The sequence below is a fragment of the Amblyraja radiata genome, chromosome 32 (genome assembly GCF_010909765.2).
Source record: "Amblyraja radiata isolate CabotCenter1 chromosome 32, sAmbRad1.1.pri, whole genome shotgun sequence".
Lineage (NCBI taxonomy): Eukaryota > Metazoa > Chordata > Chondrichthyes > Rajiformes > Rajidae > Amblyraja > Amblyraja radiata.
The window spans coordinates 8,544,533-8,567,939 of NC_045987.1; the positions used below are offsets into that span (position 1 = coordinate 8,544,533).

Consider the following 23,407-nt stretch of genomic DNA (forward strand, 5'->3'; position numbering starts at 1 on the left):
ATACCCTTCAGCGTCGCCTTCCATTGGCCCATCTCGTCGGCGGCGCGAGGGCGGCGGTGACGTCACGAAGCAGCGGGCACCAATTGGACCAGGTCGTCATGGTGACAGGGCGCACTGATTGGATCGTGTCGAATATTAGCTCATGCTCGGTGTATGAGGGTTTTTTTTGTGTGTGTAGGGGAGGCGGATGAGTTCTAGGCTTGGGGGCATTTCTGTCGAGAAATAAATGAAAATCGGTTGAGATTTCGTTTGATTTTGTAACTCGACGGGCCATGTTCACCGACGAGGCGCAAGAGGCCGTGACGGTGGAGTCGCACTGGAGAAAAACTCCCGAGTTCTGTGACGCAGTTTGTCAAACAGTGGAAGTTCGGCGCGCCGAAGCCTCAGTGCAGATACGACGCAGCGCGGAGATCAGTACGCAGACAGAGCTTTCCGACCGCCGAGACCTCTCTGTCGCGGATCGCAGCATCGAACCATCGGTTGATTTCCCACGCCTAGCCCGCTTTCTGCGGCAAGTGGAGCCGATGGTGATCAAGGAGTTAAGGAAGAATATCCAGAGCCACGCGTTTGATGGATTTGAAGTTAACTGGGTAGACCAGCCACAGACAGTGAGTTAGTGGGAATTAGGATATTTCAAGATCTGTGTAGTTTCACAACACGTACAATATAATTGTGAATTCAATTATATCAAAATATATGTAGACAACTAAATGTTCATATGTTGGTTAGGATATTCTTGACATGAACCTGTCCTTGCATGTACATAAACAAACACTACATGTGGAGGAAGGAACTGTAGATGCTTGTTTACACCGAAGATAGACACAAAATGCTGGAGTGACTGGAGAAAAGGAATGGGTGACGTTTCGGGTTGAGACCCTTCCGAAACTGCATGACGCGTATCTTTCATCCAGTTAATTTATATTTGCAAACTTTAATTATTTCCTGGGGTGGAAGATTGCAACCTTCACGTGGTCTGCCCTGTTTCGACTAATGCAATCAACTCGACGTACACAAACACAAGATCAAATAGAACAATTTGTCCTACAACTTTAGGCTGTGCATGCCACACGAAAGAAGAAGAAGAATTATTTCCTGTATTAAAATAGATGAGGAACTATGATTGATTGTGGTATTTTGATCGTGGTGGAAAAGGATTTGTTCCTGTGTTTTAATGCGTATTTGTGCATAATGTGTAGGATATAAATGATATATTAATATACTTAACGGCTTCAGAATATCACAGAGACATACACACCTTCTTTAAGTGACAAATTTCTATTTGCACTTGTTCCTCTTCTGCATACATTTGTTGAATGGCAGATATGTACATGTTTGCTACATTATACAAAAATCTGCATTGTTTTCTATGATTAATGTAAAAGAAGCTAGTTCTTCTCAACACCGATGTCGTGGTCAATATTTGTCGCTTCGTTAGCAATACGAAAGCAGATAATCTAAGCAAATTTATTGCATAATCTTATGTCATAATCTTTGGCATTGGCATTTTCTATATAATGATTCTGATCCAACTTCAGTTAGATTTTATTGGTTGTAAAGCCTGAAGGTAGTTTGCAAAAAAGGTCTTCAATAATGAAGTTGAACAAATGTACAGTGATACGGGAATTAAATTCATGGATTAGCAACAAAGACCTGAAATAATATTGAGAGACCCGATTTAAAGCCTACCTGAAGCGTCGCTGAAAATCAGTCGCTGCGTGTGTGCGCGATTTTGGCGCCGTTTAGAGGGGGGCGAGTTTAAAACGCGATTTTCTCTAGGCTGTTCAAATCGAAGATGTTCAGCCTAGTTAATTATTAACGAAAAATCGCTGGAAGACCCCGTCGCAAAAGCTATTATTAGTTTTAAAGGCCTCATATAATAGTTATAGTAGTTTTAAAATCAATCTCTAAACCCGCGACCACCGGCAGCTGTCAGGGTTGCATAGAGTAAATAATAGAAGGTAGGCTGCATATTTTTACATTAAAAAGGGCTTCTTAAGATCCCTTTATACAAAGTTTAATATTGCGAGTAGCTCATTTTGGGCCCATTATATCCCGCAGTATTTTTCTGGGCATTTGAGGGCACAAATCTAGCGCAATGTGATCGTTCTAAACCAGCGCGTTCACAGGATCCCACTAGAAAGCTGATTTAAAATGGACTTTAATTTACAGCAATTGAACACAAAATTCCTTCCATTTGGCCTATAAATTAATGTAAATGAGATTTAAAAATCATGTTTTATTGTGAATTATTTATGAATATTATTTGGACACATAGGCTATTTAAAAATGTTAATCATTTATTAAGAAATGGATAGATGTTTAGATCTAGTAATTGAAGTTTGAAATTAGCTACACTTGGGTAACTAACTAATTATATGCTTTAATTTCAGGTCATCCAAGTAAGATTATTTTATATTTGTTTCAGAATGGTTCAATCTACGATAACTGAAAATTTCATTCAGTTTTAAGAAGGTTATGGGCTTTTGACTGCACACGATCACAGTTTTTTTGTTATGTCCATAGAAAATCAATAGGGAACAAGATGCTAATTTCCGAGTATGAAAATGGCCATAACTTTTTAAATACTTGAGATATGAAAGTGAATTAGGTGTCAAATTAAACTTCTTTTTATGCTTTATCTGATGGGATAAATTACAGACTTGATTTTTTTAATCTCAAAATTTGTTAAATCGCACAATGCTGCTGTGAAATTTAAGTTCAATTAATATCAATCAATTTGGAAAAATAATAACATCTTAGACCACAAATATGATCAAATCGATGGTAGAAACACATCTGATTCACTTGTGTCGTTCAGATAGGGAATCTGCCAGCCCTGTATGGTGTAACTTCCGTGTGACTCCAAATTATCATTAAGAGTGTTTGAACAAAAATTTCAAGTATCACCCCCTCTCTCCCCCCCCCCTCTATTACCACCCCGATCCTTCTCTTTCTCCGTATGCTTCTCCCATCTCCGTCTCCATTTTTCATTTTATCCTCCCTCTTTCCTGTTTCTCATAGCCCCTTATTTCTCTCTCTGCCATTATATTCCACACCTTCTCTTCTTTCCTTAGCTGACACCTTTTATCTTCTTTTCACCTCCAGTCTTTGTCTCTATTTCTATCTCTATGTCACCCGTCTGCCAATCACCCCCACTGCACCCCCATTTCACTGATATCCACTTCACACTTGCCAGCCTTTGTCCTGCTCCCACTTCTCTTTTCCAGCTTTTCCCTCCCTAATCCAACACTGAACTGAACAAGGATCATGACCCAAAACATCATCTGTCCATTCCCTCCACAGATGTTGCCTGACCTGCTGAGTTCCTCCAGCTTTTTGCTCGTGATTCCAGCATTGCAGTCCCTTGTTTCCGTTTCCATTATGAATGTTTGACACTAAAATAACTGGACAAACCTATTTTGCACTGTTACTGCTACATTAAGAGAGAGAGTTTTGCAGATAGACTACATGGTATTGACCTAGGTATCAAATTAAGATACAACAAAGTTGCTTCCAGCTCGCTTGACCTGTGGAGTTCCTTAAACATCTGGGGAATGGTGTCAAAATTAGGAGTGCTGTGCAACAAACTGGTCGGGCAACAGTCTGACATTGTTGTTATTCATGACAAGGTGCCAGACTCTCTCATCACAACCCTGCGTCTGCACTAAAGATGGACACAAAAAGTTGAACAGTGGGACAGGCAGCATCTCTGGAGAGAAGGAATGGGTGCCGTTTCGGGTCAAGACCCTTCTTCAGACCTGCGTACACACTGTTCCACCTGCAGGGTAGAAATTCCAAAGGTGCCTGCAAAACGGTGGGTCAAAGGACCTGTTTCCATGCTGTATCTTTCAATCAATCACACAAAACAAGATGTTTTTAAATTACAGTGGGTAGTCAGCTCCTAATTCATATGCCTGCAAATTTATACAAGGGAAGAATGTATTGGAACAGTCAAGTTTAGAAGTCATAGATGAAGATTTTGAGTTGAGTCTGAATCTGGGAATAAATGTGGAAATATAAAATTCATCATAGAGAAATGGGAAGAGGTTTGTCTTTTATAACACCAAGGATGTATTTCCAACATTAATAGGGAGAAGAATAAGTTTGTGAGATCAAACACAATACATTCCACTATAATCTCTTTCAGTACCACAACCTTTCAGCATATCAGTGCTCCATTATAAGAATAACTCAAAGATTCTCAATTGACCAAATGCTTTGGAAAAGTGCTATGCATGTGCCAGTCTTTGCTTTCAAATCAAGTTAGTCAAATAATTATTGGGAAGCAGAAATGTAAACTTCCAGATCCTTTTTTTGGATGAACAAAGGAGATATGATGACACCATGCAGAAATTAATTTTATTTAACCGCAAATTAACTTGGGCACTAACTAAATTGCACTGTATTGCGATGAAGAGGCAAGTTCAGACATCTGGCAGGGCGTTCAAATAAATTTGAAATTGGTCTGAGCTTTCTTTGGGACTGCGCCAAAAATAAAAACAGTTCATGGAAACAAACTGCAAAACCAAACACCGTGACAAGGTTTCTTTTATAGATTTGGCATAAAATGCTGCACAAGCCTTTGATATCTTAGAACATAGGTGGATAAATCTTTTGTGGGGAGGGCAAAATTGTCTGAATTACCTCGGACTAGTCGGATTAAATATGTACAATGTAAATTATACGAAAACAGATACTGAACTTTAGCCACAGAAATTAATTTGCTCGCATTTACCAGACTAGTTTCTGACAAGATTGTTATTGGACTGCTATTGTGCAGTAACAATCTCCTTGTTTAAAATATAGGGAATCGAAACTAGTGATTTTGTCTGCTTAACAAGATCATTTACGTTGCCATGTTGAATGGCAACGTAAATGGCAATACGTTGAACCTTGTATACGTAATGTAATTTTAACCACAAGGAAAGTGTGGTTTTGAATTAATTGAGAGGTTAAAATTTGAAAATTTTCACAGCCCTGTCAGGCCCACAAAAATTTAGTTTTAATGCTGATATGACACCAATCCTCGTGCAAGAGATAATTGGTTAAAATGTTAAAAAGCTGATGCTGCTTATCAATGTTGCTTATTTAATAAAAATAATTCCAGTCGGGTTCCAAAAAACCCCCCAACTTAAAAGTACCTTATGGTATGCAACTTTTATTAACTTTTTTTTGAGTCAGATTTACATCAGACAAGTGGAAAATTCTGGTCTCTTTCTTGTCCAATCCCACAATCTCTCACATCCATGGAGAAATACCCTGGCATCCTTTTCCCCCCTCACTACCACCTGGGTTCTTGCTGCAGCTATGTCTCACAGATTTCCATATCCAAAGGCTTCCAAGAAATTTGTACGCATGGGTCATCCATTCAGAAGCTCTCAGTCTATCTTGTAGAAACACTTCAAAAAATATTCCACAGTTACAAAGCTCAGCATATCCCAAAGTACAAGTATTTATTTTTCCAAGTTATAATAGCAGTAGTCATTAAGCCGGAACGAGTACAGTAAAGATTTACAAGGATGTTCACTATTTAAGTTGAAATTCCCCAGTATTCCTGGAGAACATGGATGGGTCATGTTTCGGGTCGAAACCCTTCTTCAGACTGATTATATTGGGGGGGGGGGGGGGGGAGAAAGCCGGAAAAGGGAGAGACAGGACCTGCATGGCAGGTAATGCGTGGACATTGGCAAGGGGGGGGGGGGGGGGGGGGGGGGGATTTTGATAGGCAGCTGGTTTGAACAAAGGCCAAAGATCAGAAAAGAAGGAGGTTGTGAGACAGGTTTGAAGAGTTGCAGGTTGTAAAGCTAGAGAGACAAAATTGCAATGCAGGAGGGAAGGGGATGAGTGGAGGGGAGAAATAGGTGGAACTAATTAGCTCTTGGAGACCTAGACATTCTCATCAAGCCCCGGTGTTTTTCAAGAGAATTATTTTACGACCATATTTAAATTTTAGGATGCAGTGCAAGTGCACAACCTTTTATCCGAAAGCCTTGGGACCAGACACTTTTCGTAATTCAGAATTTGTCGGTCTTCGGAATGGAATTTTTTTTGCGTAGATTTTAATGGCTGGCTCAATGGTAGAGTAGGTATGTTGCAAAGCCTACCTGAAGCGTCGTTGAAGATCTGCTGCTGAGGGTGTGCGCGATTTTGGCGCCGTTTAGAGGGGGCGGGTTTAAAACGCGATTTTCTCTAAGCTGTTCCAATCGAAAATGTTCAGCCTAGTTAATTATTAACGAAAAATCGCTGGAAGACCCCGTCGCAAAAGCTATTATTAGGTTTAAAGGCCTTGAATAATAGTTATAGTAGTTTAAAAATCAATCTCTAAACCCGCGACCGCCAGCAACCGCAGGGTCTCATAAAGCAAATAGCAGAAGTTAGGTTGTATATTTTTACATTAAAAAGGGCTTCTAAAGATCCCTTTATACTAAGTTTAATATTGCGAGTAGCTCATTTTGAGCCCATTATATCGCGCAGTATTTTTCTCGGCATTTGGGGCACAAATCTACCGCAATGTGAACGTTCTAAACCAGCGCGTTCCACAGGGACCCACTGGAAAGCTGATTTAAATGGGCATTTATTTACAGCAATTAAACACTAAATTCCTTCCATTTGGCCTATAAATTAATGTAAATGAGATTTAAAAATCATGTTTTATTGTGAATTATTTGTGAATATTATTTGGACATTTAGGCTATTTAAAAATGTTAATCATTTATTAAGAAATGGATAGATGTTTAGATCTAGTAATTGAAGTCTGAAATTAGCTACAATTAGGTAACTAACTAATTATATGCTTTAATTTCAGGTCATCCAAGTAAGATTATTTTATATTTGTTTCAGAATGCTTCAATCTATGATAACTGAAAATTTCATTCAGTTCTCTTAATTTTTAAGAAAGTTATGGGCTTTTGACTGTTCACGATCACAGCTTTTTTGTTATGTCCATAGAAAATCAATAGGGAACAAGATGCTTATTTCCCAGTATGAAAATGGCCATAACGTTTTAAATACTTGAGATATGAAAGTGAATTAGGTGTCAAATTAAACTTATTTTTATGCTTTATCTGATGGGATAAATTACAGACTTGATTTTTAAAATCTCAAAATTTTGTAACATTGCTAGGTAGAGTGCTCGGCTTATATCCGCAAGGTCGCGAGTTTGTGACTTAATCCTGGCAGTTACTCGATCGCGAGTTTGAGTTCAATGTCGTTTTTTCTTGCAGAATAAATGTTTGTATGAAATGCAGTGTAGGAGAGGTGTACTGACTGTGTGGGCAGAACTTTGGAAGTGATTGCCCACCAGTCTAAAAAGCCGCTGTGTCTCCCTGTCCCTGGGATAGCAGGGGGCGATCAAACAGCACAATACCCCCCTCCCCCTCCAGCTCCAGAGGAATCCGCTCCCCGATGGACCGCTACGGCGACAAGTGGCAGTTTGCCCACAGCCCGAGCTGCGCCCCCTCATCCGCCACCCCAAGAACAAGACGTACCCTGCACACCATCAGCTTCTGCCCCTACGTGTTCCTCTGGAATTGGAGCGGGGCTGGGCTGGAGTTGCTGCTGGCTGTGGGTCTCTGGGATCTCCGTGCTTGCAGTGGGCCTGGGGGTCGGTGGGAGCTGTGGAGCCTGTGGACCTACCTCCGTGGAGCTAGCCAGCTTCGGAGCGTGGAGAGCTGTGGGGGCGAGCTGCTGCGACCCGACTCCAGTGGATGGTGACACCGGGAGCCCGCGGGTTCCCGGTGGGAGACTGCTTTGCGGGGCACCAGCAACGGCGACTTCTCCCGCCCGAATTACGGGGTTGAGAGTGACCTGGAGGGGGGCTGGGCTGGGCTGCTGTTGGCTGTGGGTCTCTGGGTTCTCTGTGCTTGCGGTGGGCCTGGTGGTCGGTGTCCAATTGGTCCTGACGTCTCCGGTGACTGACACGGTCCTGCTGCAATCGCCGACGTGAAGACAGTGCAAAGCCCCCGCGCCGGTGCAACGGGTGGGGAGCTGGAGAGGGGAGGGAAGGGGTCACACACATGGCCGGGAAGCAGAGGGGCGTAGGTGGGGTGAAACTGAAGGGAGCGACAATCTGCACTGTGTATCGTGAGTCTACCGTGGGAACTTTTTAACTCAGCGGGCAGGCAGCAGCATATTGTCAATTATTAACCCTCCCGCGCAATATACCCTCACCTTCTCTTTTATGAATGGGGATTTAGTTCCCCTTTCTTCGAGGACCGACCGGAGGTTCCGCTGTCACCTCTGCGGGCCGCCCTCGGTGAACGTTTTCAAGGACCTTTCTTCAAGGACCGAAAAAATGGCCGCTATTCGGAGGTTTTCGTTATTTGGATCTTCGGATAAAAGGTTGTGCACCTGTACCATCTTTTTGTAATTTAATCCCCTTGTGTTCCACTTAATCTGATACTTTCCTTTTTGTTCTTTCATGTCCACTCCACACTCGTCTGCATCCTTGCCATTTATTTATGACTTTTCCATTTTTCTGTTATGTTTAATCTGTCTGAATCTTGCTGAATTGCTGAGTGTTTCAAATGTTTTGTAAAATTCAGATCAGATTTGTGGCGTTTACAGTATTTTGGTTTTAAATAGCTGATGTCATAAAAGTTTATTAGTTTGGGTCTTTTGATGAGATTTCTGATGAGTTTTAAAAGATGTAGTCCTTGAGACCATTGAGGTCTGCTTTGATGTAAAATAAGTGACTAATCAGTCAAGTATCCATGAAGTAATTTTCTTGAGAATGGTATGCAAAGTAAGGGGGAGGTGCAGCGAGACCTGGGCCAGTCGCTGAAAGTTGGTGTGCAGGTACAGCAAGCAGTGAAGAAAGCTAATGGAATGTTGGCCTTCATAGCAAAAGGATTTCAATATAGGAGTAAAGAGGTTCTTCTGCAGTTGTATAGGGCTCTGGTGAGACCACATCTGGAGTATTGTGTACAGTTTTGGTCTCCTAATCTGAGGAAGGACATCCTTGTGATTGAGGCAGTGCAGCGTAGATTGAAAAGACTAGGCTTGTATTCACTGGAGTTTAGAAGGATGAGGGGGTTCTTCTAGAAACATATACAATTATTAAAGGACTTGACAAGCTAGATGCAGGAAAAATGTTCCCAATGTTGGGCGAGTCCAAAACCAGGGGCCACAGTCTTAGAATAAAGGGGAAGCCATTTAAGACTGAGGTGAGAAAAAACGTTTTCACTCAGAGGGTTGTGAATTTGTGGAATTCCCTGCCACAGAGGGCAGTGGAGGCCAAGTCACTGGATGGATTTAAGAGAGAGTTCGATAGAGCTCTAGGGGCTAGTGGAATCAAGGGATATGGGGAGAAGGCAGGCACGGGTTATTGATTGGGGAAAATCAACCATGATCACAATGAATGGCGGTGCTGGCTCGAAGGGCCGATTGGCCTCCTGCACCTATTTTCTATGTTTCTATGTATATCCGTCATGATTGTCTCTTGATTTGAGTTTGTGCTTCATTGGATCCCGAGGTGACGTAGATCTGTGTTCGGGATTAATTTCTACCTGTAGAAATTGCACACGTTTACCTGAACTTTGGGAAATCTTTTTCCTCTTTCTATTCCACCTCCCTTTCCAGGTTCAAAGGCGAGGCATTTCTTTGAAGCAGGTTCTTGCTCAATAGATGCTACGGTTCTTTCCAACGTGATGTTTTTTTTTCTTTCATGTGTTTTTGTTGCATTTTCTTTTGACTACCAGAAGATTTCTGGCATGATTGTCCTGGGAGTGGTGATCTTGTTGGTATGTTGACAGTTGAATCTGCATGCAATGTACAATGCAATGGGTGGATGCAGGAAAATCATTATCTTTATTGCTGCCTATGTTGAGAATACAGATGTTGGCTATGTGCCTACTTTATAGGGATAGTTTTTGAGGGACATTATTGGTGATATTTCTTTAGTCTGTGCAAGTGGTTAGCTGTGATGTAACTGTGGAGCAGAGTAGGCTCAAGAGGAACAAATACCCTACTCCTATCCTTTTGCATTTAATGAGCGTCACCAAAACTTTAAAACTATTGGAGTGACATGTTGGAGTATGTGGATTTTTTTGCCTGCGGTGTGTAACTATATAATTGTGATAGCTTGTTCTTGGCATAAATTAATAAAGATTTAAAGAACCATTTCATCAATAAAAAATAAGTATAAGCTGTATATTAGTTGTTGCTTACAGTGTTACATGATTAAAATACGACTTTACAGTGACATGGAAAATGCAGCTGAGCACTTTCAGTCGAGCTGAGAACTGTCAGTCAAGCATAGAAATCATAGAACATAGAAAAACAGAAAAATAGGTGCAGGGGAAGGCCTTTTGGCCCTTCGAGTCAGCACCGCTATTCAATATGATCATGGCTGATCATCTAAAATCAGTACCCTGTTCCGCTTTTTCCGCATATCCATTGATTCCCTTAGCCCTAAGAGCTAAATCTAATTCTCTCTTGAAAACATGCAATGAAATTGCCTCCACTGTCTTCTGTGGCAGAGAAGTCCACAGATTCACAGCTCTCTGAGTGAAAATGTTTTTCCTCATCTCAGTCCTATATGGCCTACCCCTTATTTTTAAACTGTGACCCCTGGTTTTGGACTCCCCCAACATCGGAGATATTTTTCCTGCGTCTAGCCTGTCCAATCCCTGAAGAATTTTATATGTTTCTATAAGAATGCCTCTCATCCTTCTAAATTCCAGTGAATACAAGCCCAGTCGACCCATTCTTTCATCATATGTCAGTCCTGCCATCTTGGGAATTAGCTTGGTGAGCCTATGCTGCACTCCCTCAATAGCAATAATGTCCTTCTTCAAATTAGGAGACCAAAATTGCACACGATACTCCAGGTGTGGTCTCACCAGGGCCTTGTACAACTGCAGTAGGACCTCCTTGCTTCTAAACTCAAATCCTCTCGCAATGAACGCCCACCTGCCATTAGCTTTCTTCACTGCCTGCTTACTTTCAGTGACTGATGTACAAGCACACCCAGGTCTCGTTGCATCTCCCCTTTTCCTAATCTGACACCATTCAGATAATGGAAGGTAGACACAAAATGTTTAGAACATGCTGCTGGATTGGGACACCACCATCCCTACTCTTACAAATGGCACTTCCATAAGATGTTCAAAACAAAGTATTCAGCAACAAAAATTTGCAATGCCCTTGCACAAGTTCTTGGACTAATGGAAATTGTGGCACCCTTGCTCGTGAACATTACTTCTTGGAACTCCGGTGCTGTGACTGTCTAGCATGGAGCAATAGAATTTGTAATCCCTTTCCACTGTTTGCGAATTTGGCCGTAAGAATGGTTTTCAATGGATTGGAATGTCCCTTCCCTTCACTAGGTCTTCTCTGTTCTGCTTTCTTTGTTGACAATGATAGACATCTTACCATTTGACTGATTAATGACTAAATACAGTAAGATCCTCAAGTATGTGGATATACTTTCCTTTTATTGACTCGGAGGAAGTTTAACAATTCTTTTTTGTTTAATTCTTGCTGTAGGTTTCTTGTTTATATACCCTGCATTATCCAGAAGCCTGCGAGCGACTGCTGCATGTCACCGGCGTGTCGTGGAATGCAACCGGCTCTGTTATTGCTTGTTCATATGGCAGGTATTGTGACAAATAACCAAGATCGTCCATCTGTTCATTGTTGGTGTTCTTGACTGAGATGAATACTTGCTGGCCTGGTTTGGGTGATCTTATTGCTGAATGTGTCTGAGTCGGGAAGCACAACGATAACATCTCACAAATCAAGCAGGCCAATTATTCACTTCCATCAAGATTCTTGGATCAATTTCTGTGTAGGAAATGCTCTCAGGAATGATATGTGGAATGCATAGGCAGCTATTGGTACCATTGTTTAGACCATTGATACTGGAAATTCAGTTCACTGTGGAACTCCTTTGGCAAATGCCGTGCATTGTTTCTTGATGGAAAGATGGAGACAGATACACTTGATGTATAAAAATATGAATTTACTATGTTATATGCTTTTACTATGCTACTTATGCTCTTAACATTTAGGAAATGGAAGAATATCAGATGTCTGCTTGGATCTAGCACATCTGGCATATAATGTTCATTTAAACTAAATTAGGAAAATGTTTGTTTGGATACTGTGATCAATGCATACTATCAAATAGAACTACAAGGGAAATGTTAAATCGCTCAAAGTTGCTGAAAGGCTAGCAAATCATCTAAGCCTGTCTTCTTGGAGATCTGATGGAAGACAGACAGACAAATGAAACAATTAATGGAATTGCATGCCAGGACTATCCTGAGTGGAACTGTATTGTTGTAGTCTGTTTTGAATTGTTATTGAAAAGACTCACTATGTTGACTGCTGTCAGGAGCAGTAGAATAGTTTTAAAAGATCGTCATTTACCTTGTGTTATTTGCTTGTCTAGCTTCCCCTTAAATAGATCCATCTTATTTGCCTCAACATCTGTTATAATGAGTACCAGTTCTCTCTGCTCATTGGGTTAGTAAAATTGGGTCATTCTTAGCCATCTCTTTTTACGAGTTTTGGGATGCAAGCTATTCATTCTTTTCTGATCGTGGAATCTCATTTTAGTTTAAATTTTAGAGATATGCAGCGCGGAAACAGGCCCTTCGGCCCACCGAGTCCGCGCCGACCTGCGATCCCTGCACACATTAGCACTATCCTACACACACTGGGGACAATTTACACATATACCAAGCCAATTAACCTACATACCTGTACGTCTTTGGAGTGTGAGAGGAAACCAAAGATCTCGGAGAAAACCCACGCGGTTATGGGGAGAACGTACAAACTCAGTTCAGACAGCACCCATGGTCTGGGTCGAACCTGGATCTCCGGCGCTGTAAGGCAGCAACACTACTGCTGTGCTGCCCATAATTGTGCTTTTTAAAAAAAACTCCATTGGTGTATAACCATTTAATATAATGACCAGAATAGTACCGAAGGAACTTCTAATATACGTTTTTGTAAGTTTTAATGCCACATGATCTTTGTTAATGAATTAATATAGGCTGGCAGCTTCCGGTTCATGCAGTATGGTGGAAAAATGCCCAAATTTGTTCTTCCTGTCACTATTTTTCATGAAAAATGCATACATAAAATGAATGATTTTCACAATTAGTAAAATGATTTATTTTTATTAGTATTTTTTAATTTGGAAACCGCCAGTAAATGTACCTATATATGTTTGTAACATGCTTTTAGAGTTGCCCAGAATAATATTTAATAATTACAGGTTACAAGATGGTGACTGGAGCACAGAGAAATCTTACGTGTGTACTTGGAATCTGGATCGCAGAGGATTGAATCCAAACCGACCAAATGTTGTGATTTATGTTTCCAGTGCTGTCATGAGCCTGGCATTTCACCCAACAGAACCTTCTTTGATTGCTGGTATGAATTTTGGTTTTGATTTTTGAAGTTTGTATCTCTCCATCGAAGGGGAACTATAATTGGACCATTGAACTAATCTCAGATTTTGAAGGAAGTAGATGAACTAAAGACTTGCACATATACAAAATTGTAAGATGCACATTGCAACCAAGTGGGTAAATCTACTATTTAACAAATCAAATTCCTGCAAATAGTAATGTGCCAATGTCTCTGTTTTGATGTTGGTTGGAGTTTATTTAGTTGAGGTGTTAGGGATGAACTCGCCTGTTCCCAAAGATTTTAGTGGCATGGGGTTTATAAACTGAAATACAGTAGAGTAAATCAATACAAAAGAGTTAAGAGTCTAGAGTGTGTAATTATCAGTGGGTCCAAAACAATGACATTCTTATTTGCTGCAGCTTTATAGACATATTTGTGCAATAAATAAATATACACCAAACAATAATACAATAAATTATCAGTTGCATTAGGTAACCAGGCCATAATTGTGCAAGCCAACGTATGTAGTACATACATATGCTTGGTCCCTAGTACTTTGGTGCTGAGGGTTGAGGTTAGAGTTGTGCTACAGCCTGCCCCTAATGGAGGAGCAGGCAATCACTGAAAGCTGTTTCTGGATTTTTATGCTTTACTGCACATGACCCTAATATCAGATTTTCCTCATTTTGTCAGTGATTGCTGTGAGCTTTATCATTTGTACATTCCATCCCTTTACTGCATATCTTTTTTAACAAATACATTGAGAATGGATGGTGTCTTGGTCAACACTTTTTGAAAATTCCCCAAAGCATACACAGTAATTATTGAAATTGAATATAACATTATTGAAATATTAGGTACTTGAAGAGCTCAAAGAGACAACATAATATTTCAAAATGCTCTTATGCAATATAATAATTTAAGTTGTAGTTCACGCAGTACATCATTACTACCACTGGAGGAGTTAAGAGTGTTTAATTGTCATATGTAGTGAAAATGGAACAATGAAATTATTTCCTGCAGCAGTAAAAGCAACTTGCATTCACAAGTCACTGATGGTCAACAAAGGGGAGAGACAGGCTATTAGACGATTATTAGCTTTCATTGCATGAACCCAGTTCTCTTTGAACATCAACACCATCCAATTTCTCAGCATGGCATCAGCACTGTAGTGCTTTGATGTTATATGTTGGTAGTGAACTAACATGTAGTCCCAGTTTTGCAACTTCACAAAATTGGCACCTCATTTTTAAGTATTCCTGGCAAGCCCTTCTGCACTGCTCTTTAAAGCTGCGTTCATCTCCTGGCTAGATTGTAGTGATAGGATAAATCTATAGATGATGATAGACCTTTCCACAATTCCTTGTGAATACTTAGTTCTAAGTTACCAAATAAATTCTTAAGTCTATTCCATTCAACATGTTCGTTCAATGTGAAGATGGGGCATTGTCTCTTTTAAGAGCACTGTGGTCACATCTACAGTGCTTTTGTGAAGGTCAGGTAGGTTCATCGCTCATTTAAATTCATTCACTACCAGCTGCTGAAGCACCCTGGCTGTTATTCCTTCAGGACTCTGCTACCTTCATCTCTGGATGCTGCCAAGCCATTCACATTCCCCATCCAGAGTACTTGCTACAAAGGTCAATGAGAGCGTGGAGGACCACCGGGAAGGAGGGAGGTGAAGAACAATGGAGGACCCGGTGTGGGGGGGACCGCTGTGAAGGAGGTGGGGGGAGAACAAAGGACAATGGGGACCCGACGTGGGGGGACTGCTGTGGGGGAGGGGGAAGAACAAAAGGAGGAGCCGGCGTGCTCTGTAACTTTGTCAGTGCTGTAGGTGGCTGCTATTTGTATACGTTGGGGTATGCAAACAAAGACTTTCATTGTGCCTAGCCACATGTGACAATAAAGTATTCCATTCCATACTTTCACTACTTCCAAGTTCATTATGGAGGAGCAGTGATTCTTGTGTATTGGTGCATGAAAATCAAGAGTTGGTATGTGTTTGTGAAAAGTACTTAGCATGGATTATTGAATGTTGCCCTTTATTGCTAGTGGTATGGAGTGTAAAAGTAGGGAACCTTTAATTGAAATTTACAGAGCGTTGGTGAGACAGCACCTGAAGTATTACTTACAATTTTGGTTTCCATATTTAAAGAGGGATACACTTGCATTGCAGACAGTACAGTGACGGTTTGTTGAGTTGAACCCTGGGATGATGCTGGTGACATGAAGAGGGTGCCCCTACAATATAAGTGCGGAAGAATGGGAATTTTTTTTAAATGTATATTTGAGAGGTTTTAACAGAATGGTGCAGAGGATGTTTCCCCTAGTGTAGTTATCTGGAATGAGTGAGCATTGTTTCAGAATGAGGGTCTGTATACCAATTTACGATGGAGATGAGATATTTATCTGTGGGCTCTGAGAGTTGTCTCTTTGGGATTCCATACCCCAGAGAGCATGACGATACAATCACGAGCATATTCAAGGCAGGGATTAGTAGGGATTTGAACCCTACAGGAAAGGAGGCATGGTGACAATGCATAAATGTGGCATTGAAGCCAAGATTCGATTCTTGAGTGTTGGACCAGCTTCAAGAGTTCGATAGCCTATTCCAGCTCCTGTTTTTGTTATGTTCCTTCATCTCCACTGGATCAAAATCCTGACACCCCATAGATAAAGTGTACAGTGGAAACTCCTGCACATGGATTGCAGAGATTCAAGAAGACGGGTGGCATGAATTGAGTGCTGACATTATAAAAAGACTCCCACATTCCAAAGATGCAATATCTTACAGCAAGATTATCCGGTTCTGTAGTTTATATTGTACTCAACTTAAACTGGGCTGTATCCTATGAGTCCAGCCTAGGTCTGACCTAGCATTCAACTTACTGGCCAATACATTGATGTTTCATGATATTTTGTATATCAGTATTAATCAACTAAGGATAGGAAAAGATTGTGATCTAAATGTATGTTTTCTTCAGGTGGGCTTTACAATGGAGAGGTGTTAGTGTGGAACTGCAGTAAAACTGATGATCCATTAATCGCTAGATCAGGAATATCTGAAGATACTCACCGTGAGCCTGTTTATCAGGTAAAATATTTAGTCTGGGCCATTTTCAACATCTTGGCTTTCCCTTTGCTGCTTTAATATTGCTTTGACTATATTCCAGATCTTCAATGTGATTGAAGCAAATATAAATTCAGTGCCTCACACTTTCCACACCAGCATTTATGTTGACATCACCATTGCTAGAATATTTTTAGTGTGATGGAAATTCTGTTTTTTCAAGCCCATGAAATTATTTTAAGGAGGGATTTAAAACAAAACAACATAGGCAGAGTGAGTTGCTCACCTTGGGGCTGAGGCAACTGAAGGCATGGCTGCCGTAATTGTGGAGAAGGGAATAGTGTTTAAGAAGGAACTGCAGATGCTGGAAAATCGAAGGTACACAAAAATGCTGGAGAAACTCAACGGGTGCAGCAGCATCTATGGAGCAAAGGAGATGGGCAACGTTTCGGCCCGAAACGTTGCCTATCTCCTTCGCTCCATAGATGCTGCTGTACCCGCTGAGTTTCTCCAGCATTTTTGTGTACCTTCGAGAAGGGAATAGTTGAGAGCAGGCATGGAGAGTGTAATGCTATGGTGGAAGCAGTAGGTTGCTTGAGGCCTTGGGATGTTATGAAAATCAGGATGATAATCTAAGATTTGGACATTTCTGTACCTGGAACCTAGAAAGTCGGTGATTATAGGGGCAATGGGTGAAGGGGTCTTGGTGCAAATTGATTACAGTTAGAATTGGATGAGCGCAAGATGATGGTGATGGACATCTGGTTTTTATTGGAATAATATTATCCACTAGACACCATTGAGAGGAGGAGGAGGAAGAGTCGCATTATTTTCTTTCACTAATGTTTAACCTGTGGTGAGTTTTAAGTATAAAACATGTCTGTTCCCTCCCAAAACAGGTGCAGTGGAACCAGAGTTTGAGTCGCAGCAACAGAATTAATCTTCTGAGTGCGAGTACGGATGGAAAGATTCTCAACTGGGCGATGGATGGCAAAGGTCAATTAGTACTGCAGGATGGATTTGCTCTTGTCGTTCAGCAGATGCCACGCAATGTCAAACTTAAGGCGAGCAGTCTTTGTAATGTTATTCGATGTTAAAATTGAGTTTGAGGTTCTCCCAAAGCTGGCAGATTGTTGCTTCCACGTCTGAAATTTGGCAACCACAGAAGCAGAATATCATCAGAATTTTACCTCGACAACCTGGCTGCAAGCTTTTCAATTATTCCAATGGAGACACGTTTACTTGTTCATAATCAAAGCCAAGATGCTTGCTGATACCTGTCGTCTAGAAAATCATTGCATTACTTTTTTACCTCGTGTGCTCAGATCTGCATTTGTAGATCTGCACTAGTATTTGGACTCAAATTTAGGGATCTGATAATTATGAGCCGAGACATTAGATAACCCTACAGGGTAGATATGACTGGAGAAGACTTGGTGGTAGGTGAATATTTTTTCCTTTTTTATCAATTATTTTTCAACATGGCAGTTTATAACCAAGTTTGAAAAGAAAAGCAAAACATCACACTTTCAGGAAATCAGCCATTCTGAAAACTAAAAGAGAAATGCTGCAGTTGTGTAAAATGTGAGATTAAAAAAACTAAATTTGGAAATGCTCATTAGATTCACCAACACATCTGTGACGGGGGAAACTGATGAGAGCACCAGAAATTGACCTGAAATTTAAAACCTGTTTTATGCTCTACATGTGTCGTATGGCCTGATGAGTGTTTCCAACATTTTGTGTATAGGAATGCTATACCTGGAGTCAATAATTATAGAAGCTTGAGTTGACTAGTTATACAAAGTAAACCTTTTTCTTATAGCCTTTTTGTATCTTTTAACTCATCCCCAGGTACATGGGAACACTTCTTTTGGTGTGACTGCTCTCTCTTTCTCTCATCTGGACAAGACTGTGTTCATTGCTGGTGTGGAGGGCGGCTATGTGCTGAAGTGTTCAACAGAGGTTCTGACTCTTGCATCGCTGAGCTCTGGTTCCATTCCATTGAAGGCGCCAGCCCTGTTCACCTTCTCCCCGCACTGTGGTCCTGTACATGCTGTTGCTTGCTCACCATTTCACAGGTCTGTTTATGAACAATGAATGGCAGATTACCAGAAGGGATATAAAAATTGGGAAAATCCCACTTTGAAGCCTCCCCTCAGGCGATTGAAATTATTCCATGAGATAATACAAATTAGGAGCAAATGGGTCACTTGATTCCTCAAGCTTGCTCTGCCATTAAATAAAAACCTGGGTGATCTGATTGTAATCTCGATGTCCAATGAATGGATCATCTGATCATTGTGCATACGCAAGATGGCTATTATATTTCTATCATTGGAACAATTTTAAGATACGATGTGAAAAAAGAATACAGATTTCTGGTAAATTGAACTAGTCCTATACATTATCTGTAAAATTGGGTATTTATCCAATGCATATATTTTCTTCTCGCAGAAACCTCTTTCTCACTGCTGGCACTGATGGACACGTTCATCTGTACTCCATGTTGCAAGCCAAGCCCGTTCTTTCTCTTCAGCTATCTCAAACTTATCTCTTCAGTGTTTGCTGGTCTTCAGTCCGGCCTCTTGTATTTGCTGCAGCCACAGGAGAAGGTAAGTGCTGTGATCCTTTAAAAGTTTGGGTTTAGCTTTGGTGGGGAATTTTGTTTATTCATTCATTTGGTGCAGAGGTACTATCCCGAAGTGAGGAAGCAGTCAAGAGTCAATTACGTTAATGAGTTAGGCTATGAGTTCGAAAAAGTGGATTTCATTTCTTGAACTGACTTTTCATTAAATGATAACCTGTAGATTCATGATCGATGCTTTGTTATAGGTTACTTGAGTTTAAATTCCTCAGTTGCCATGGGTGGGATTTAAACTCCTGTCCCTAGAATAATGGTCCAGGTTCTTGATGCTGAGTCAGTAATTTAACCATTCTGTTACCACATTCCTGTGACATACATTCTGGATTAAGAAACAGAACCTGAAGCATGTTAGCTCTGGATTCCTCCCACATAACTAATTGGTAAGAAATGCTATATATAAATCCAAGTGATATTTTTCACGAAGGCTTTCAGGTCACTCCTGTACTGCGAGATGTACACTGACTTGAGATTTTATCTAAGTTGTCAAATCCCTTTATGCCTTCACCTTCCCTATCACGGTAACTTCGGAGGTCTTGCTGCAGCTGTACACAGTATTAGTGAGACCACATTTGGAATACTGTGTACAGTTCTGGGGTCCATACTTAAGAAAGGATGTACTAGCCCTGGAGGCAGTGCAGCGAAGGTTTACAAGATTAATTCCTGCAATGAGGGGATTGACATATGAGGAAAGGTTAAGTAGGCTGGAACTCTACTCTTTGGAGTTTAGAAGAATGAGAGGCGATCTCATTGAAACATATAAGATCGTGAGGGGCCTTGATCGGGTGGATGCACCGAGGATGTTCCCAATGATCGGGGAAACTAGAACTAGGGGACATAGTTGCAGAATAAGGGGGGGCTCTTTTAAAACTGAGATGAGGAAGAACTTCTTCACCCAGAGGGTGGTTAATTTATGGAATTCACTGCCCCAGGGAGCAGTGGAAGCAGAAACTTTAAATATATTTAAGACTAAAATAGATGTTTTTTTAGCTGCCAAGGGGATAAGGGGCTACGGGGAGAGGGCAGGGATATGGACCTAGGTATGGTTAGTATAGTAAGACCTGAGTGATCTCCTGGACAAGTGTCGATCGCCTAGATTGGGGTCGGAGAGGAATTTCCCGGATTTTTTTCCCGAATTGGACCTGGGTTTTTATCCGTTTTTTTGCCTCCCCCAGGAGATCATGAGGTTTTTGGGGTGGAGAGGGGTGATAGCGGTATAAAGGGGAGGGTAGTGTCTTATGTTCTGTGTCTTGTGTCTACTGTTTGTGGGTAAGTGTGTCTGTTTAGTGTTCAGCCATGAGCGAATGGCGGTGCGGGCTCGACGGACCTGGTGGTCTACTCTCGCACCTACTTTCTATGTTTCTATGTTTTTTCCTCCCCCTCAAATCTCTTCATCCAGTTTTGGTCTTTTGCAAACTTTTGTTTATCAACAACTGTGCTTTAAATTGCTTATAGCTTCTTGCCTCTGAATTCCCATTCCTCTCCTTTCTCCCTCTTTTAAGATATCCTTTGAAATCTATAACTTTTATCAAGCTTTTGATCACCGGTTAACAGTAGGTTGGATCTTTTCTGGTATTTACTGTTTAATGTATTCAATAAAGGATAACCTTTTTGCAGATTATGGGAGATTGCCTCCATAAACTTTGCAATGAGCCTGGGCTTTTGCGATTGTTGTCTCATGTCAGTCGAAATTTATCTTGTATCCAACTTGATCGCTAGGAAGGGCATTATAGAGTGTGCGTGGGTAAAGAAAAGGAAATGAACAAATTACTGGAGTTGTAATTTTTCACGATGTAGCTAGTCAAATAGATACGGTAGAACTAGTGGATGTGGTGCATTTGAATTTATCAAAAGGCTATTGATAAGGTCCTGTACCAAAGGTTAGTGTGCTGGGAGGAAGCAAAGAGATTCCTATGTGATTTATACAAGTTAGATGAGTGGGTAAATGCATGGCATTTCCAGTTTAATGTGGATAACTGAGATTATCCAATTTGGTTGTAAAAATAGGATGCTATTATTTGTATGGTGATAATTGTGAAAAAGAGAATGCGCAAGAAGACCTCTGTTTCATAATACAGCAGTCAATGAAAGCAAAAGTTTAAGTGCAGTAAATAGTTAACAAGGCAATCTTCTTGCTGCACCTCAACGTTTGGCATCAAAGGCAGCATTGGTCTCCATTGCAAGATTTAAGAACTGGAGCGAAGATGTGTTGCTGCAGATGTAATGGGCTTGGTGAGACCCCATCTGGAGCTTAGTGTGTAGTTTTGGTCTCCACATCAAAGGAAGGACACTTGTCATGGAGGGTGTGTAACAAATGCTTCCTTTACTGATTTCCGGGATGGCAGCACCTACTCCATTAGAAGTGATTGGTATAGTTGAGCCTAAATTCACTGGAGTATAAAAGAATGAGAGAATGGATATCACTGTACCTTAATTTGTACACGTGACAATAAGACCTTTGGAAACCCCTATAAAACTCCAACAGAACTAAAAAGAATGTTCCTTATGGTGACAGTGTTCAGAACTAGCCTCAGGATAAGAGACTTGAAATTAGGAAAAACTGCTTCATGAGAGGGTGATGAACTTGTGGCAATTTCTCCCATAGAAAACAATAGTAATTAAATGAAGTTAATAAATATATGCGGCAGCCAGCAGGTATATTTATTGTTGCCAAAGGGAACCAGGGCCATGGGAAGAAGGTGAGAACAGGCTACTAAAGTGGGTCAGCAGAAATGCATTATTATGTTGACAGATATTTTACCTTTAAAGATTGAGTGGAAATTTTGTTTCTTATTCCAACAGGAACGGTGTTGATTTTTGACCTGGGGCAGAGCTCTCTCTGTCCCTCGGTTTCTATTGAGCAGTGTGCAGAGAACCAACCAGTTTACTGCCTGGCTTTTAATCCAAAACAACCACAGCTTCTTGCAGCTGGTAATGCGGAAGGAAGTGTCAAAATCTGGCAGCTGAGTGCTGAACTGATGAAGCAAGGACCAAGAGAGATGAATCTACTCGAGCAGCTTGCTAATGAAGTAGCAGATTGATTGACTAAAGACCGAGTGAGATGCTTTGGGGAAATTTACCCCATCTCTTTAGGATTGTGAGATTATACATCATCAACTGATTTAGCATATTTTCTTAAGATTATTTAAAATGTTAATATTGATTTATTTACAGCTTAACACGTATTCGTAATATTTTTTTTAAGGCAGATACAAAGTATTTATGAACAAGAATTGTAATTCCTTGGGTCAAGCATACATGAGCAGCAACTCATCCAGCCTTTTTAAATTGGGTGTTCCCATCCAGCATTATGGAGAATCCTCTTATTACCATTTGATTGATTTTTTACTTTTGCTTGCATGTCTGGTAAGAAAAGGAGATTTGCAGGGCCTTGCAGAAGTGGATCAGGACGGTCAAGATCCCTAAATACATGTATTTCATGAGAGAAGTGGAATTCAGTTCAAAATTACAACGTCCTCTCATTGAAAACCACTCGATCACTGGGTGAGAAAAATACTCGCTGGCATAATGACAATGACAGTGCTGTTAGCATTTCCTGTCAATTCATTACAAAACTGAAAGTAGTTTGGAATTTCCACCCTAACATTGTAGCACGTTTATTCTAATTTTCAAGGCTTTGTGCTGTGCTGCTTTTCAGAGTTGACCCAATCAAGAGAAATTGGTGGAATGGGTAAAAATCTAATGGATTTATAAACTGACCTTGCACTAAATACACTTCAAGATTTCTCTTTGGATGAGGTCTAAATAATTTCAGTGTTGTAATAAGTGAAGAACAAAATGATCTGAGCTGTAACATCCTTGCATTTCAAGATGTAATAATTTTTATTAAAAATATCAAATGTTCAATTTATGTGTGTGTATTTAATTTAATATTAGCTAAAATTGTGTTTTTTGATGGTTGTTTTTGAAGCTTATGAAACTGGCTGTTTATTCAATCTCATGATATTGACTGTTGGATTCAATTGGCCATACGGCACTGCCTAGCAGTAGCAAAGTTTAAAAAAGAAAGTTCTTATTACAATGACTGCTAGATTTTGGTTAGTAGCTTTTGGGCAAATCCATTCTCTGGCCAGTTTCAGGATTAGACTGGTCACCATGGTTTGCAAGGCAGACTACAACCACCTCTTGCCCATTCAAGTATCCTGACTTGTACTGATTTGTTCAGTTATTTTGGAGACATGGAAACAATTGCACTGATTTTATGACAGAAGGTCAATGGCTGGAACTATTATTGATATTCTGGAACTGGTTGAATCGTCGCCACCTACCATAACCATCGTTCTTTGTGCGAGGTATGACTTGGC

General features: G+C 40.6%; 1 protein-coding gene across 1 annotated transcript; it reads left to right on the plus strand.

The window, feature by feature from the left end:
• Window positions 1-30: 30 nt before the first annotated feature.
• dync2i2 (dynein 2 intermediate chain 2) lies at window positions 31-22,953 on the plus strand. The gene is made up of 8 exons (XM_033048710.1): window positions 31-608; window positions 11,491-11,600; window positions 13,229-13,386; window positions 16,353-16,462; window positions 17,338-17,502; window positions 18,293-18,519; window positions 18,896-19,053; window positions 21,885-22,953. The coding sequence occupies exons 1-8, from the start codon at window positions 273-275 to the stop codon at window positions 22,121-22,123; spliced, it is 1,503 nt and encodes a 500-aa protein (XP_032904601.1). The 5' UTR covers window positions 31-272; the 3' UTR covers window positions 22,124-22,953.
• Window positions 22,954-23,407: the final 454 nt, after the last annotated feature.